Source organism: Jaculus jaculus, chromosome 14 (assembly GCF_020740685.1).
Source record: "Jaculus jaculus isolate mJacJac1 chromosome 14, mJacJac1.mat.Y.cur, whole genome shotgun sequence".
Lineage (NCBI taxonomy): Eukaryota > Metazoa > Chordata > Mammalia > Rodentia > Dipodidae > Jaculus > Jaculus jaculus.
This window is the reverse complement of record NC_059115.1, coordinates 67,910,569-67,929,369: the sequence shown is the minus strand read 5'-3', so window position 1 is coordinate 67,929,369 and position 18,801 is coordinate 67,910,569. Positions and strand designations below refer to the sequence as shown.

The following is an 18,801-nucleotide window of genomic DNA, read 5'->3' as shown; positions in this document are numbered from 1 at the left end:
GCGAGAAATGAGCCCTGTGGGCTGCGGGGAAGGATAATCCAGGAGAGGACCTGACCTAGGCGCGGGTTTGTGCAGAGGTGAGTTAATACTGCAGGACTGAGCCGGCTGCCCTTTAGTAGGGTTTACAAAGCCAAGCTTGGCTGGCATCTGACAGTCTTGATTTGGGGAGAATATCTACTATTCTGTGATAACAGTGGTATACTGTACTAAACATCTGCTATTCTTTGGAAGTTCTGAACTTTTGGTATATGCCAGTCAGATTGTACTTCCTTGCAAATCCCTGTCCTCAGGCAAAACAAACAAACAAAAGTCCTGGATGCTGAGTGTCTCATGAGCAGTCCTGGTGGACAGCGTTTCACATGTGTTCTCGCAGCTTGCTGGAAAAATAAGTGCATCCTGTCCATAGAGAAAGGACTCAGGAGAACTGGTGCCTGCTCTCCCACGCTTCACCCCATTCCGTCCTCCCATAGCTGACTTGCTGTGTTTCCTTTGACTGTAGTACGCATAGTAGCTATGCGTGTGGCTGTCAGCTGAGTTTCTGAGAATCCTATTGGTGCCTCATCAAAACTGAGACTTGTCTTGGGGACTGCCACACAGCTTAAGATGACAGATCGTTTTTCTGTACAGGCCTCAGAATGGAGCACTGTTTTTGGAGTGGTGCATTTGAGGTAAACATACAGAAAAGGAGAAGACAGGGTTAGCAGAATTCTGAGGTCAAATTACTGTAGGGTCTAATAGGCCATTAGAAACATCTTACTTTCATTCTAAGTGAAGTATAAAGCCATTTGATCAAGCTGGAGAGATGGCTTAGCAGTTAAGGCCTGCAAAGTTATTTGCCTGCAAAGCCTAAGGACCCATGTTCAACTCTCCAGGTTCCACGGAAGCCAGATACACAAGGTGATTAACTGAATGTGAACATGGCCTACATCTAGCTGTGTATATATAAGGTGTACTATAACTGTGTTGCATGCATAAGATGTATGTTTACAACAATTAAATCTTTAGTTTTAGATTCTTGATGCTATAACCTATAATATTCTGTTATTTTCTCCCCTCTTCTCACTGTTTTTGAATAGGGAGCTTCTCTCTTATTGATGCTCAAAACTTTCCTCAGTGAAGATGTATTTCAACATGCTGTTATCCTTTACCTGCATAATCATAGCTACGCGTCCACCCAAAGTGATGACTTGTGGGACAGTTTTAATGAGGTAAGTGACCTGGGTAATTGAGTTTCATCTTCTTCTTGTAAGAGGTGTTCTGTATATTTTTATCACGTAAACAATGTCTGTGGTGTCAAGGATGGTTATTTAAGAAAGGGGGTGGAGCTTGATATATAAAACATAAGTAGAATCTGAATTTTAAGTCAAGAAATGTGAACACATTGGAGGGCTGGAGAGATTGCTTAGCAGTTAAACACTTGCCTGTGAAGCCTAAGGGCCTTAGATCGAGGCTCAATTCCCCAGGACCCACGTAAAGCCAGATGCACAAGGGGGTGCATGCATCTGGAGTTCATTTGCAGTGGCTGGAGGCCCTGATGTGCCCATTCCCTCTCTCTCTGTGTCTGTCTGTTGCTCTCAAGTAAATAAAATAAAAATAAGCAAAAAATTTAAAAAGAATTATTTTTTAAAAAAGAAATGTGGGGCTGGAGAGATGGCTTAGTGGTTAAGCGCTTGCCTGTGAAGCCTAAGGACCCCGGTTCGAGGCTCAGTTCCCCAGGTCCCACGTTAGCCAGATGCACAAGGGGGCGCACGCGTCTGGAGTTCGTTTGCAGTGGCTGGAAGCCCTGGCGCGCCCATTCTCTCTCTCTCCCTCTATCTTTCTTTCTCTCTGTGTCTGTCGCTCTCAAATAAATAAATAAATAAAAATTTAAAAAAAAAAAAAGAAATGTGGACACTTCTCAAAGCTTGAAAGAATATGGATGATAGTGGGTAACCATTCTTATTCTAAACCTTAATCTCTATATTTAGTTGATTAGGCAAGGGAAATTTGATGTTTCAATATTGGTAAGTTTTACTTTTTTTTTTTTTTTTTTTTTTTTGGTTTTTCGAGGTAGGGTTTCACTGTAGCTCAGGCTGACCTAGAATTCACTATGGAGTCTTAGGTTGGCCTTGAACTCATGGCAATCCTCCTACCTCTGCCTCCCAAGTGCTGGGATTAAAGGCGTGTGCCACCACGCCCGGCAAGTTTTACCAATTTTTGATGCTTGATTTATTTTCAGGTATCTCTCCTTATTCCTCTTCTAGCTTTTCAACCTCCTGTTCATGATTCTGTCCCATGGCCTATATCTACTCTTGTGTTTTGGGTCCAAATTCCTCTCAGTAGACTATATATTACAAATTGATAAGTCACAGGCTTACTACCATGAATTGCTACTGCCCTTGAGTCATTTAGCTCTTGGAATTTTATTATACCTGCACATATTGAAACAAGCCATGTTATTCACAGCAGTGTATGAACTCTGCCTGCCTCGTGCATGTGTGCTGACTGCCCAACCCTGGCATGTTTTTAAGTCAGTTACTCTGATGTAGGTTGATGGTACTTTTGCTCTCAAAGGTCAAGATTGAGCCAGGCATGGTGGTACATGCTTTTAATTCCAGCACTTTGGAGGCAAAGGTAGGAGGATCGATATGAATATTGAAAGCCACCCTGAGACAACATAGTGAATTCCAGGTTAGCCTGGGCTAGAATGAGACCCTACCTTGAAAAAAGGGGTGAGGAAGGAAAAATCACAGTTGTATTTGAGAATCTGATGAGAGTCCCTCTATGCTCAGGAAAAGCCACGTGGATGCAGAACATTACTCATGGTTTCACAGTTTCATAGATGCTGAGTGAGGATTTGTGCTGTGGGTCTTTCTTTCTGTTTATTTCCCTCATCTAAATACTAGTATTTTGTAGTATTTATCAAAGTATAACAACCTCCTTATTCTCTAAGTTCTCTTTGAGAAGAAAAATCAGTTCTTACTTGCTAAGACTTTTTTCATCTCATTGTTATTTTCTTTAGTCATATTGTAGCATTTAGTTGAAAACAATATTGTCTACTTTGTACCCTCTGACATCTCTTGACATTTAGGACATCTGTCTATCTTCCTCTCTCTCTGATAATTTTGCATCATTGTGTTGTCCCATTCCATCCTAATCCCTAATGTGCTTCCCAGTATTATGTACGTCCTTAGCAAGCTGTGCAGTGGCCACTTCCCTTCAGTACTGCTTCAGACTCCCCAAAACACCTTGCTTACCATACTCTTGTCCAGAAATGCATAGCTGAAAGCCATCAGGAATATAAGATTGATTATGACAATGAAATTGGGAAAATTGCTACATACTCTTTTTTTAGATTATTGGGTTTTTTTAAGTTTTTTTTTAATTTTTTTTTTGTTCATTTTCATTTATTCATTTGGGAATGACAGAGAGAGAGAGAGAGAGAGAGAGAGAGAGAATGGGCCCGCCAGGGCCTCCAGCCACTGCAAACAAACTCCAGACACGTGCGCCCTCTTGTGCTGGCTAATGTGGGTCCTGGGGAATCAAGCCTCGAACCAGGGTCCTTAGGCTTCACAGGCAAGCACTTAACCGCTAAGCCATCTCTCCAGCCTGGTTTTTTTAAGCTTTTGTTTATTTTTATTTATTTATTTGAGAGTGACAGAGAAAGAGGCAGAGAGAGAGAGAGAATGGGTGTGCCAGGGCCTCCAACCACTGCAAACAAACTCCAGATGTGTGTGCCCCCTTGTGCATCTGGCTAATGTGGGTCCTGGGGAATTGAGCCTCGAACCAGGGTCCTCAGGCTTCACAGGCAAGCGCTTAACTGCTAACCCATCTCTCCAGCCCTAATACTGGTTTTTTAAGGTGGGGTCTCACTTTAGCCCAGGCTGACCTGGAATTCACTGTGTAGTGTCAGGCTGGCCTTGAACTCACAGCGATCCTCCTACCTCTGCCTCCTGATGCTAGGATTAAAGGCCTGTGCCACCATGCCCAGCTTACATACTCATATTTTAAGTAAGTTTTCGTTTGGTGATTGAGGTACAGCCAGCCATAGTGCTGTAATCTTACATAATTAGGGATGTAACTTGGTGGCTGGCAGTTCAGATACATGTGCAATCCCCCCCCCCCCAAAAAAAGTCTGAACCATAAACTCAACCTTCTAGCTTTAAAGAGAAAGGTTTTCATGAATTGATTCTACTCTAGATGTCTTTGGGGCAGTGAGCTTTAAGAGGGTCTGTAAACCTCAGACTCTACCTTTTAGATTTTGCAGAAGTTTATGTGATTTGTGGGAAATGAGGTCTTTGATGGTTAAAGTTGACTGATGTTCTCTAAGGACAGTCAGGAGAGTAGGCGCTGCTGCCGCCAGGGCACGAGCGCTTCCTGAGACAGGCACCCACGTAGTGGAGGGCATGGGCGGTGGGCGGGGGGAGTGGGGAGAGGCCAAGAGCAGCCTGGGCAGCGCTGAGGCTCAGCACTGGGGGCAGTGCTGTCCATTCTGAGATGCACAACCTTAGTCACATCTTACCTAATGGTGCTTTGGCCTGAAAGGACGCTGACACTTTCTTATAGGTTCTGATCTTGAACCCTAGCTGCTTGATACCACAAATGCTGCTTTTCAACATGGTGCTTCCTCCATGCCAGTAGATAACAGTTACATTCCAAATCGTCAGTTCTTTTTTGAGCATTTGCTCACTTAGCTTGGTTAAAAATGTAAACTCAGCATTAAGGCTTCCTTTCTGAGTTAACAACAATATGTAGAATGTGCTAGGGAAAGAGGGGAGTACAAACAAACTAAACATTGCAAACTCGTTTTTAATCTTTAAGCAAAAATAATTCTTTCTTTTAATAGGTGACAAACAAAACTCTAGATGTCAAGAGAATGATGAAAACCTGGACCCTGCAGAAAGGATTTCCTTTAGTGACCGTCCAGAGGAAAGGAACAGAACTTTTTATACAACAAGAAAGATTCTTTTCAGGCAGGAAACCTGAAATCTACCCTGTGGATGCAAGGTACCTTCCCTTTCTTTTGGAGGTGTCTCCTTTGTGCCCTCAGGTTGGAGATGTGTGTGGTTTTTTTCCTTTCTCCAAAGGAAATGGTGTATGGTGTCACTCTAGCTCAGGCTGACCTGGAATTCACTATGTAGTCCCAGGGTGCCCTCAAACTCACAGCGATCCTCCTACCTCTGCCTCCCAAGTGCTGTGATTAAAGGTGTGCGCCACCATGCCAGGCTTCAGGTTGGAGAATTTTTAAATTTTTTATCATCACCACTTCTTCTGAAACCTAACAAGATCACCCTGCCCAGGAAATGGTTTGAAAAATTGTGTCCTCCTGCCCCAAACCAGCACATCACCTGTAACTAGTTAAAATGATGGAGAAATAATCTGCTAATGTTTTCTTGCTGCAGCTACCTTTGGCACATTCCCATAACCTACGTCACTGATGGGAGAAACTACTCAGAATATCGAGCAGTGTCGTTACTGGATAAGAAATCAGGTTTGCCTATAATTAACACTTTTCTGCTGAAAAATTACAAATAATATAATTTTTTTTAAATTTGACCAAAGAATGCTTAAGAAGTTGCATTTTCCAGTGTTTGCATCCTGTGATCTGGTTTTATAAATCAGATATCTAACATGTGACTAAAGTGGAATTGATCTGTATACTCACAATATTAGCCTTTACTTAGAAGAAAATAAGGTACATGAAATTTCAGGGCCAGGTGTGGTGGCACACACCTTTAATCCCAGCACTCAGGAGCCAGAGGTAGGGAGATCACCATGAGTTTGAGGCTAGCCTGAGACTACATAGTGAATTCCAGGTCAGTCTGAGCTAGAGTGAGACCCTGCCTTGAAAAACCAAAAAAAAAAAAAAGAAAAAAGAAATTTCAGGAAATGTCCCGGCAGTTCTAGTAGATAATAGCAAATGTTTTGATTTTAAGTCCTGGATAACTATTTCATATTATAAAATAAGTAATGGAGTTATAGCACTTTCTTAAAGTATTATTTGCTCTCTATTTTCTAGGGCTTGTCTGGGGTCACAGCATTTTAACAAACATCCTAGATAACTGATATCATTTAACGATTGATTCAAGACCTAGATTTACAGTAAATACTTACTATAACATATTCTGCAAACATACCTATTTTTGATAATGATAAATGGGACAAGAAACTGTCACACTATGGAGGAGGGAGAAACCAGAGTGTGAAGGTGATACAGGCTGAAAATCTCTAATTGAAAACCAGAAATCTGAAACCTTGCACACCAACATAACATTCATAATGTTCCAAATGTGGAGCTAGGAGATGGTTCTGCGGGTTAAGCGCTTGCCATACAGACAAGAGACCTTTAATCCTGCCACTGAGCAGAGCAGACATGGGCCGGTCTTCAGGGCTGACTAGCCAACCAGTCTAACCTAACTGATGAGCTCCAGGTTCTGTGAGAGAGTTTCTCAAGTAATAAAGTGCAAAATGACTGAGGAAGACACCTAATGTTGACCTCTGGCCACTACATGCACGTGCACATGTGTACGTACCCACACACATATATACAAAATTGCTTCAGGTTATATAGATCCTTCAGGTTTTAGATTTTTGGATTAGGAATATTCACCCAGTAAAATATGTGCAAATGGCAAAAGGCCTTTAAAACTCCCCAATCTATGCCACTTCTGGTCCTAAGCATTTCAGATAGGGAATAAATAATGTGTATATATTGACCCATAGGAAGTTTTAAGAATAACTGTTGAGGTGAGATAATGGCTCATTCCATCAAAGCACTTACTACACAAGTACTTGAAGGTCTCTGTTCAGATCCCCAGAACCCACATAAATACACGAGGTGCTGTGACATGTACCTGTAATCTTAGAACTGGGGAGGCACAGACATGGAGTCCCTGGGCTTCATGGGCTTGTGTAGCAGAATCAGTGCTTCCAGGTTCAGCAAAAGACCCTGTCTCAAAGAAGAAGGTGGAGAGCATGGGGAAGACCCTCAAAATCCCCTCTGGCCTCCGCACTCCTATACATGTACATGGACACACACACACACGTGCTCACAAACAAGAACATACATAACATATGCATGAATATCACATATACATACACACACATAAAAAAAAGAAACTGTTGAAAACTGGTTGCTAACCATCTGTTAAATACCACTGTGGTATGCCACACCATGTATTCTTATTTATAGTTTCAAAGAACATTGTTAGTAATATTTAGATTTATGAAGAAAAGGAAAACTTGTTGCTTGAACGTGGATCTGGCATTCAGGGCTGCATTTCAGGCCCCTTTGAGAGGTGAAGGGACCCTAGTTGCCTGGTTCACTTACTTCTTGGCTCTCCTGTTTACCAGGGGTCTGATTTTAGGTGAGGTATTTGACTTCTCTGAACCTTGTCTGCTCAATGTTAGGACGGAGGTAGTGATGCCTTATAGGGGTATGTGAGGATTGTATGCATTCGGTTATTAAAGGAAGCCCCTAAAGGGTGCCTGGCATGGGTAATGTTAATGTTAACCAGTGTTGCTACAGTTGTTCTTATCAAAATAAACCTTTAACCTTAGGATGTCCATGTTGCATAATACACTATCATAAGTACTCTCATGATTGTTTCTTTTTATTTTTTAAATTTTCTGCTTAAGCTGGGTGTGGTGGCACATGCTTTTAATACCTGCCCTTGGGAGGCAGAGGTAGGAGGATCACAATGAGTTTGAGGCCACCCTGAGACTACATAGTGCATTCCAGGTCAGCCTGGGCTATAGTGAGACCCTATCTCAAAAAAAAAATCAAAAAAAAAATATGAAATTGTTATATAACATGATTTGCCTTGCCTTTTTCAAAAGCATACATACAGTAACTGACTTAGATTTCCCTAATTATTATATGCTTGATTTACCATTTGCCTACACTAACAAATATTCCCCAATAAAAATTTTAGATATTTTTATACTGTATGAACCATTTTATTATCGATGTTTCTCAAGATGAAAGCTGTTGTCACCCTTCTGGTGTATGCAGAGTGGAAGCTGCCACTGCCATGTGTGACATACCATGTCATCGCATTGTAACCACAGACTGCAGCAGAATGCTACCATGGCAGCAACAGCCTCGCTATTGAAAGCCCAGAAGCAGAAAATGGGTCAACATTTGATTAATACGCAAGGAAGTGCTGCCTCCCTGGTGAAACATTAAGGGTGCTCTCTGGCCCAGGGAGAAGAATTAACTTTGCTCTCCTTATATTCAGCAGCATAGCCAATACAGTGGGAACATTTAATGAGACAATAAATAAAATGCAAATCTAATAATGTATTTATTAATTTTGCTGGCATTAGAGATAGTTAGAAAGATAAGAAACTTGTATGTTTATTCTCTAGCTCAGATTATATGTGAGCATGGTAAACTCTTTTTGAGATTCATGCTGTGTAAACCAGCTCAACTTTTCTGGCTTTATCCATTTATTAACTATTTATTACTGTGAGATAATAATTTAAACACTTTAAAGGAAGAAAGGATGAGGGTTGGAGAGATTGTGCAGTGGTTAAAGGCACTTGCTTGCAAAGCCTGATGGCTCAGGTTCAGTTACGTAGTACTCATGTACAATCAGATGCACAAAGTAGTGCATACATCGGGAATTCATTTGCAGTGGTAAGAGGCCTTGGTGTGCCCATCCCCCCTTTCTCATTTTGTCTCTCTCTCATTCTCTCTCAGTGTTTACAAATAAATAAAAGGGAGCTGGGTGTGGTGGTGCACACCTTTAATCCCAGCACTTGGGAGGCAGAGGTAGGATCACTGTGAGTTCCAGGCTACCCTGAGACTACATAATGAATTCCAGGTTAGCCTGGACTAGAGTCAAACCCTTCCTTAAAAAAAAAAGGAGGAGGAGGAGGAGGAGGAAGGAGGGCTGGAGAGGTGACTCCAGTTAAAGGCACTTGCTTACAAAGCCTGATGGCCCGGGTTCAATTCCCCAGTAACCAAATAAAGCCAGGTGCACAAAGTGGTGCATGCATCTGGAGTTTATTTGCAGTGGCAAGAGGCCTTGGTGCATCCATATTCATTCATTCGTTCTTTCTCTCTCCTTCCAAATAAATAATAAGAATATTTTTAATTGACAAAAGAGAAGGAAAGATGTATTTTGGCTCATCACAGATGTCCATTGCTTTGCAGCCCATGGCCAGGCAGGTTCTTCTGAACTGTGTGGCAGATGGAAGAGCTGCTCATCTCATAACCTGGAAGCAGAGTGAGAATAAGAAGAGGTAGCAGCAGAACGTGCCTTTTACACCCCATGGTGACCTGCTTCCTCTACCAGTCCTCACCTCCTAATATGCCATTCCATATGAATTAATTATTGGGTTAACTATTGATGAGGGTTATAGCCTCATGACTCAGTTACCTCTCAATGATTAGATCCTTCAGCTAGAGACCAAGCCTTCAACATATGAGCCATTTGGCAGATGCTACATGTATAAACCATAACAACCTTCTCCTCTTTTGCACACACCTGATGTCATCTGGTCTTGCTGCTCAAATACCCTTCCAGCACCTCCCACAGGCTTGTAAGGCCTCTTAACCATGGACCTTTGTAGGTCTCTCCTTGAATGTCCTCACCTCCTCACTCTCTATCTCTTCCTATTCATGTTTGAGATCTTAGCTCAGCCATTGCTTGCCCTGGGAAGCCTTCCCAGTTCCCAAGACGAGGTAGACACCCACCTTACATTTTTAAATAACATTCTCTACTTCACCACTCATAAGGTTCCATAGGTACTGTTTAAATATGTCTATTCCTATATTACATGCATCTCTCATTGAGAGTAAATATCATGGCTTTCATAAATCAATTTTGCAAAGTTATCACTTGGTAGGTGCATAAAAATTATTGAATGAATATATGAAATCACTCAACTTTATGGAGTAAAGATCTCAGGAAAATGAATTTAAAGCCTGTTGAAATAGCTTACTTTCCTTCACTTGAAAAGGTTCTCACTGAAAGGAAGGTTCAGGATGAACCGTAAAACTGTCTAATCCAGAGCTGCAGCTGGGCCGCTCTGACGAGAGCAGCTGCGACTCCTTCGGCTGCTGCTGCCGTCACTTCTGCCCGTTCGGATTTTAGGAGTCCGCACTGAAAAGTGCCGTTGTTATAAACAGTAACCTCAAAGGCAGTTGAATGTTCTTGTTTCCTGATGCTCCAAAGATAATGGCAGCTACTTGAGTTGCATTTTCATTTTGTCTCTTATCAGAATGTAGGAGAGAAGGTGTTGTGGGCTATTTTATGTCACACAGCTTTACTGCAGTGTGGTATCTCTAGTTTGGTAAATGTACAGTCGAGTTTCTGGATAAGTCTGTTATTTCAGTCTCACATGAAAGTTACATGTGATTAATTCATTTGTCTCTTACTCATATGCATGATTCTTTAATTGTGCATATCAAGAGCTAAAAGCCAGTATTTTGCACACCAAGTTTTTTTTCTGCTTTTTCCTGTCTTCTAACTTTTCTTTTACCCATGTCGTGTTCAAACCTAAGCTCTCACTGCAGGAGATACCTAATTCTAATTGAATATCTATATTTCTGATAAGCACACTATTGTCCCAGAAATAATTTATCACATGTCATTCTCTATTGTCACCTTTTCCTTCCTTAATAAATGAAGGAGAAAGTGTTATTACAGAGGGAATGCCTCTTAACCCAGGATGTAGCTCAAGGAGAGTGCAAACTGGATGCTAATTTCCTAGCTTTGTAGTAAAACCATGGTTTCTTGTTTGAACGCTTTAAAATTTCTTTATAAAACAGTAGTTGATTTTCATAGCTTCTTGACAAATGGCTTTTTAAAATCACAACTAGATGACTTCATCTGGGTGTCTGCCATTTAAGATTAGAATTGCTCCTTCTTTTTTACTGCCCAACAGACTGCAAATTGAACTGTTAATCTGTTAATGATTATGATAAATTAAAAGCATATGAGGTTAGCCTCATCCACATTTGAGCTGTAGAATGCAGTTATGTCCCTTGTGTGCAAAGCTGCTTTTTCTTGATACCTGTGGTTTTGAGGTCCGTCATTGGAGTTCAGTGAGGAGACATGAAAGGAACTGCTGTGTTGATTCTTTGATGGTAACTCTCCTGGCTCTTTACGCTGCTGGCTACGTTGCGTATGTTCTGTCAACTTGATGACAGTGGTAATTTCCAATATGCTCCCAACTGCACTCCTCCTCTGCCATCTGGAGTTGGCAAGGTTCACAGCATAGCAAGTGCTTATCAGCCAAATTACTCAAATGTTTCATAATTTCCCACATTCTGTGGGATAATTGCCATGCTTATTTCCTTACCTTGTTTTTTGAGCTGTGGAAATTTGGGGATCTGTAACCCTTCTTCCCAAGGATTCTTCTTGAAATCCCCTGTAGAAGATTGTCTGCTGACATAGAGAATGCCAATACTACTTGGATTAGTTAATAAAGTCAGTCTTATTAATTATAAGTTTGTTTAAAATGGCCCTAACTTGAACAGCTACTGTTTCCATCAAAAATATTACATAAAACTTAATTCTGCTCAGGAAGAAAGAACAAAATTATTGAATCTAATTTTTCCCATCTGTTGTTAAGTCAAGACACAACTGAAGTTTATATTGAATTTTAATGAAAAAGATTGGCAGTTCTGTGAAGACATGATCAGAATCTATTGTAGACAGCTTTCACAGAGTTGGTAGAATTTGAGTAACAAAGAGAATCATAAATTTGAATAATTCATGCTTAATGAACTTGATATATTGTAAGGTTGCAAGTACTAACATATCTTTCATTTTAGACTATGTTACTAAAGCATTTTATATGTAAAAATTCACTTCAGCATTGTTAGAGTAGCAACAGTTTTATGTTTTTACTATTACATTTTCTTTATTGACAACTTCCATAACTATAAACAATATCCCATGGTAATTCCCTTCCCCCACTCTCACCTTTGAAACTCCACTCTCTGTCATATCCCCTCCTCTCAATCAGTCTCTCTTTCATTTTGATGTCATGGTCTTTTCCTCCTATTATGATGGTCTTGTGTAGGTAGTGTCAGGCACTGCGAGGTCATGGATATCCAGGCCGTTTTGTGCTACCCTTCTTTTGGCTTTTACATTCATTGCGCCACCTCTTCTGCAATGGACCCTGAGCCATGGAAGGTGGGATAGAGATATTGCAGTGCTGAGCACTCCTCTGTCACTTCTTCTCAGCACCATGGTGCCTTCTGAGTCATCCCAAAGTCACTGCCATCTGGAAAAAGAAGGTTCTGTAACCAAAAGTAAGAGTAGCTTTAATATATGGGTATGAACATTAAGAGAAGTGCTTACTGGGAAGTTTGGTGAGTATAGTATATACTTTTAGCCAGACACCAGCAGATGTTATATCCCTAGAGCTCATGACTGACCCTGTTGTAGGTTTTCAGTATCAGGGATGTATTCTCTCCCATGGAGCGGGCCTCCAATCAAATTAGAGGGCAGTTAGTTTCCCCAATAACAGACGTGTCACTATTGTACCTGTTAGCTCATTTGGCCCGGCTGGCAAAATACAAGGCTTGCAGTGTCCACTGTTGAATATCTTCACTAGTGATTTTTCTCTCTCCTATTGAACTTCATGCATTGTGTCTTTTTCCGGCTTTCTGTCAGCTGGTCTACATGGAGGAGGTTTTCAGCTCAACTCCAGCAGGATTTCTCAGTGGCCTTGCAGCCCACAGCAATAGGGTCTTACCATCTATTCCTGGTGGGAGACCAAAGGCCTAGGCAATGGGCTATAATGTTTTGGGGTCATCAGGGACCTCCCTGGCCAACAATTCATTGGAAGGTATCCCATCCCTGGCACTGAAAATTTTCTAGTAACAATCTATGGCTCTTGTGTGCTCCTTTGTCCAAAAATGTAGGTTTCCATATGACTTGTTTATATCCTCTTAGGTTTTGATTAGTGCCCCCTCCACCTTTCCCTTACTCAGTCTGTTCCCCTGGCTTCACTTAGCCCCCCCCCCCCCATTAACCTGTTGTTCTACTTACATTTCTGTTTCAAAACAAAAGGTTGGTTAAACTGTGGTAGGTCTTGAAATGGAATGTTATAAAAATATTTGTGGGATGAAGAGATGGCTCAGCTGTCAAAGGCACTTGCTTACAAAGTCTGACAGCCTGGGTTCGATCCATAGTACCCATTTAAAGCCAGATACACGATGGCACCTGCATCTAGAGTTCATGTGCAGCAGCAGAAGGCCCTGGCACACCCGTCCACCCTCGCCCTCCCCTTTTCTCTCCCCTGTCTCTCAAATAAACATGTAAACAAATAAGCAAATTTTACAAAAAGATACTTGAGTTACTTATGAAGACAGTGGAAAACGGGAGGAGGATTGTGGTAGGTACAAAGCCGGATAAGCATAAATGCATATAGATTTACTGTGGGCATTAATTAAAACATTGTATTGGAAAAAGCTTGACAAGAAAGTTACTCCCAGGGTGGAGAGAGAGCTCAGCTGTTTAAGTGTTTGCCTATAAAGCCTAAGGACCTAGGTTTAATTCCCCAGTACCTGCCTGAGCTAGATGCACAAAGTTGCACAAGCATCTGAGTTCATTTGCAGTGGCTGGAGGCCCTGGTGTGCCCATGTATGCACACACTCTTGCTTGCACATTCTCTCTCCCCCCCTCTGTATCTCTCTGCTTGCAAATAAATAAATTAAAGAAATATGCCCCAATATGCTATCATTGGATTTAGATTAATTTAATAATCTCTATTCTTTTTCTTATAAAAAAATTACTTAAACTTGGGAAAATCATCAATAACTACAAACTCTGTTTAGATATGATTTGGAACTCTACTATCACATACTCATTATTTATTAATTTAGCAAGGTGGGGATTTTTGAGCACCTTATAGGGGCTAGGAGATATTAGTAATGAGTAAAGCGGTAGGCCCAAGGGCTTATATTCTGGTCGTCAGTGTCAAAATGCTTCCCTTAACCCTCATTGTTTTATGTCCACATCTTTGTGTCTAACTTTAATGGACATTGATTGGTAATTTTCAGGCTGCTTAAAAAAGTCAAGTGTATATTTATAGTCAGTTAGCTCCTTGCTGTTGGTGTATACATCGAAAAGAAGTTCATAGAAATTCATGATGATTCTCTCAGCATTTATGTTTATAATGGTAAGCGTCCAAAATTTATCACTTAATTCAAATAATTTCTTATTTTTGCCTTAAGAAAATCTTAAGCTTTCCCTAATGTTTATTTTACCAGCTTTAAATTCTGTGGCTTTTCTAAATGGTTTTGTTTGTTTTTCTTTTCCTAAGACAGCAGGAGACAAAGATTGTGAGGAGACCCACTTTGTAGTTTTCCGTCACTCACCCTTGCTGCTCTGTACTGCACACGCCTCCCTTTTCTCTCCCTGCTCTTTCCCACCTGTCACCAGCCTGGCACCCAGTGCCGTGTGTGGGCATCATGCCTCATTTCTCTTTGGGTCTTGAATGCTTAGTGTCCTTACTATACAAAGTTGCTCACGTACCTAATACCTTTCTTTCATGAGATCACTTAGAATGACCGCTTAGATGTCATTTCTTTCAAGAAGCCTCTCCTGACTTTCCCACAGGGTAGAACGGTTCTGTGTGCTCTCACTGGATATTGCATTTTCTTTTATATTGATGGCCACGTAGGTGACAGGGTACTTACCTGGTTGCATTAGTCTATGAGAGCAAAGATGAACAAGTGCTGCGACCATTCGCTCTCCTGTGCATAGCCTGGAATGAATACTGCGTGATAAGTAAGCAGTAGTTAAAGGGACAGGCAGTGTTTATTCTTTGTTAACATGAAAAATAGCTGTACCAGCGTGCAGGCATTTAGTTTCTTAGTAGAATGATTAGATAATCATTAAATTAAATAAATCATATTAACTTTGAAACAAAGCACTTACTTAGATTTTCCTTGCTCTGTTGCCTTCTCTCAGTGTTCCATATTTTTGGTGTCTTTCAGATATCATCAATCTTACAGAACAAGTGCAGTGGGTCAAAGTCAATACAAATATGACTGGATATTACATTGTGCACTATGCAGATGATGATTGGGCAGCACTAATCACACTGTTAAAAACAAATCCCTATGTTCTGAGTGACAAAGACAGAGCCAACCTCATCAACAACATCTTTGAACTTGCTGGGTCAGTATTCTTGGCTTGTGCTGTTTGGGTTTCAGCAACGTTGTTAAGGTAAAGAATAATTCAGGGAACAGTTGGAAATAATTCACATCAGCCAACTGTGGAACAGTTCATTTGAGAAAACTAGGAAAATGTAAGACATTCTTTACTTTCAGGGACTTCATAGTCTGTTGAGAAACATAAGATTACAAACACACAGCAAGCACGACAAACATGAACAGTTCAATAGCATGAAATAGGATCTACAGGATCTAACAATTCAAGACCAGATAAACAAGCAGGAGACAGATGGATGGATGGATGGATGGATGGATGGATGGATGGATGGATGGATGGATAGATGGATGGATGGATGGATATTACAGGAGCTCAAGCTCTGTGTCACTTCATGAGCGAATTCTCCTCAAGTGCTTACCCACTGCCTTGTCAGCATGTCTCCTTACCTGTGTGCATTTGTTGCCCAGTCTCCTCATACGTCACAAAATCTCCAAGACAAGGATGGCCTTCTCCAAAGATTCTTCTGAATAGTTTACCAATTCAGATTGATGTCAGGCTTAGAAATACAAGGACACTAACAATGGTGACTTCCACTTTTTTTTTTTTCAGTTAGGGTCTCGCTCTAGCCCAGGCTGACCTGGAATTCACTATGGAGTCTCAGGGTGGCCTCAAACTCACGGCGATCCTCCTACCTCTGCCTCCCCAGTGCTAGGATTAAAGACATGCACCACCACGCCTGGCTACACTTTTTTTTTTTTTAATAAGTGGCCTTTTATTTCAACTGTTGTTGCTACCATCTCTACACACTGGCTCATTTTTAAAATGTATTCACCACAAATTCACAATAGACCTTACCTAACAAACTTAGTAGACAAGTGTCTGGGCAGCAACAACAACAAAAGAAGGTTTTTGGTGGTCTTTCTGTTTTTCTGATTCAAATAACTCTCTGTACACTGCAACCTATTATGTAGTGAATATAAGTAACTAGTAAATAAAACTAGTAGTATTCATTTTTTCTCTTCTAAAACATAATAATGCTTTTGCTGAGATGGTGGCAGTAAATAACTTGTAGAATAAAAAAAATGGGTTTGTTTTTTTTTTCTGTTACGGTGCATTCTTACCCGTGGGTTACTACGGATAGCAGCTTGAGTCGAACCTTGCGGAATGCTGCTGCAAGCTTAGACTTCTGCCTAAACTCGCAGTCTAGCAACAAAGCTTCCCTCCAGCACGCAGAGTTCTGTGTGTCTCAGAAGACTTATATTTCCTGCTCACTTATCCTTTAGCCTTGGCAAGGTGCCTCTTCAGAGGGCATTCAGTTTGATGGATTATCTTATTAATGAGAACCAGACTGCACCCATTGCCGAAGCCCTGTTCCAGACGGGCCTAATCTATGACCTCCTGGAAAAGCTGGGGCACATGGACCTGGCCTCAAGACTGGTGGTAAGTTTTCCCTTTTGCCAGTCCCTCTTTTTGCCTGCCTTTAATTGTTATTCACAATTTCATTCCGTTTTTAGTGCTAAAAACGGGGGTGGTGGAGAATACCAGTTAAACTCCATTGCCTTTACTTTCCTGATTGTTACTATCTGGATTGTTACGTTGTTTCCTCTGACTCAAAATGCTGTTGCTTACTTACCATAAAGAGTTGGTAAAATCTTAGTGTGAGCTATTCTTGTTTGAATATCAAAATACAGACTTTTCACACTGATGTTAAAAATGGGGTTGCATGAAAAATAAAAGCCTCTTGGAATCCTATATTATTTCCATGCAAAGAAGATTTAAAATAGGCCCATTTGCAAAGGCTGCCCCATGCTCTGCAGCGGTCACTGTGAAGGGCTTTTGTGGTTGGGCTGAGAATACCCCGGGGCGGCCTTACCCACTGTCTCGGGTGATGGTGGAGACAGGTGGCAGCGTCTCCACAGCGACCAGGCTTTCCCGTCTTCAGCCTTCCCCTTCTTGAAGTCAGGCACCTAATTTAGCAGTTGTTACTCTTGACACCTTCACTATTAAATTGTTGGTTGACCCTGTTAAAGCTTGGAGGGCCTGATAAATTCAGCATGTTTATTCAGTCCTGTGGATCAGCACATTTTGGCAACAGGGCTTGCTATTTATTTGGGGTTTTCTGACAAACCAGGCAAAAAGCCAGCTTGAAGAAAAGGAGAACTATATCAGGCCAAGAATTAATCACTTCGGGGGGTTTGAGAAATGGGAGTGGTTGAATTAAATATCTTTTAAAACAACCTTGTTTTCTGCCTCTGCTGTTCTACCATAAACATTCAGCAATAAGTTCTCTCATTATATGTATTATTGTTATAATACATATTATTCTCAATGAGGGGAGGGGAGGAAAGCACTCTCCTCTTACAACTTTGTCCATGAGTGAGATGCTTAAGTAAGGTAACACCTAAAGTCTCTCCTGATAGTTGAGATTTTTATTGTTCCATATTTCATAGACCTTTCAACAGCTAACTCTAACAAGAAGCGTCGGGTGTGAGTCCCGGCCTGTAATGACACCAAGTAAACATCGAATGAAGAAATGAGTGAAAGACATCAAAAGCAAGTGTGTCTGACTCCATCTCCCGTTCTGAACACCATGCTTGGTACTCAGTGTAGACTTCCTCCTTTAATCTTCACATGTAGCCGAAACAGACGCTTCTGCTCCTGTGAGCGAAAGGTGCCACAATGCTGCTCCACAGTCACTAAAGTGCGAGGTGGCGATTCAAACCCAGGACGGTTTCACTCCAAAGTGTACTCTTCCTGTTTTGTTCCAGTATTTCAAGTGAATTTGTTTTCCAGCAATATCTTGTTGAAAAAGATATCCAGGTTATCTTTTGTTGAAAATATATACGCTTACTTTCTCCCTGTCATTTTCTTGCCTTTTAAAACTGAGGTTGGTTTTACATTAAAAGAATCCGAAAAGTGTGTATACCACTCATTAATAAACTGATACTCATATGTAGCAGAGAGCTTCAAAACTAAGTCATCAACATAGAGTTCTTTTATACCTATAACAGTGATAACAGTTTTTTAAGAAGTGTTCTAATGTGCATTTCCAAGAAGTATGCCAGTAACTTGTTCTGTTTAAGGAAAGCTTAAAATCTGACACTGGTAACCCAGGATGGCCTGTTTGAGCTTACTTACTTACAAAGACATTATTCCCAAATAAAATTACATTCACAGGTTGTAAGTAGACATGAACTGGGAGAGGGGACGCTATGCAGCCCAGCAGCCGTAGCAGTAAATGAGATCAGTATATGCCACTCGTGAGCTGTTTGTTTGTTTTTTCTCTCTACTCTTGAAAAACAGCGTTGGTTCTGAAGACCCCCTGAAAGCAAGAAAATGGCTGCCTTCTCTAGTGCTGGCGAGCTAGCTAGTGTCACGATAGCAGAAGCCACCCTTGCCCCGCGCCTCTCCATTTACCCCATTGAGAACTAGTTCTGGGAAGCACTAGGGCCTGGTCTCCAAGTATCTGTTGCTGAGAACACAGATGCTAAACTCAGAGTTGAACCTTTGGAATATCCTCCTGTTGGCACTCGGGTAACTTTTCTTCTTACTGTGTCTGCATCCTGGGTAGATTCCCGTCTTCTGGGCAGGCACGTGCTAACTAGGAACATGCTGCAGGGAAGGACCCAGGGGACTGATGGGTGAGGACAGTGGCACGGGGCTTGGGGTCTCTTTCAAA

General features: G+C 41.3%; 1 protein-coding gene across 7 annotated transcripts in view; it reads left to right on the top strand.

Annotated features, from left to right (window-relative positions):
- LOC101611160 (leucyl and cystinyl aminopeptidase) overlaps positions 1-18,801 on the top strand; it is a 105,754-nt gene that overhangs the window by 73,857 nt on the left and 13,096 nt on the right. For all 7 annotated transcript variants that reach the window (XM_012952408.2, XM_045134463.1, XM_045134462.1 and 4 more), the window contains exons 9-13: positions 1,077-1,208; positions 4,826-4,986; positions 5,382-5,470; positions 14,945-15,128; positions 16,406-16,562. In XM_012952408.2, coding sequence (XP_012807862.2) covers positions 1,077-1,208; positions 4,826-4,986; positions 5,382-5,470; positions 14,945-15,128; positions 16,406-16,562 — 723 coding nt within the window. The remainder of the gene's footprint in view (positions 1-1,076; positions 1,209-4,825; positions 4,987-5,381; positions 5,471-14,944; positions 15,129-16,405; positions 16,563-18,801) is intronic.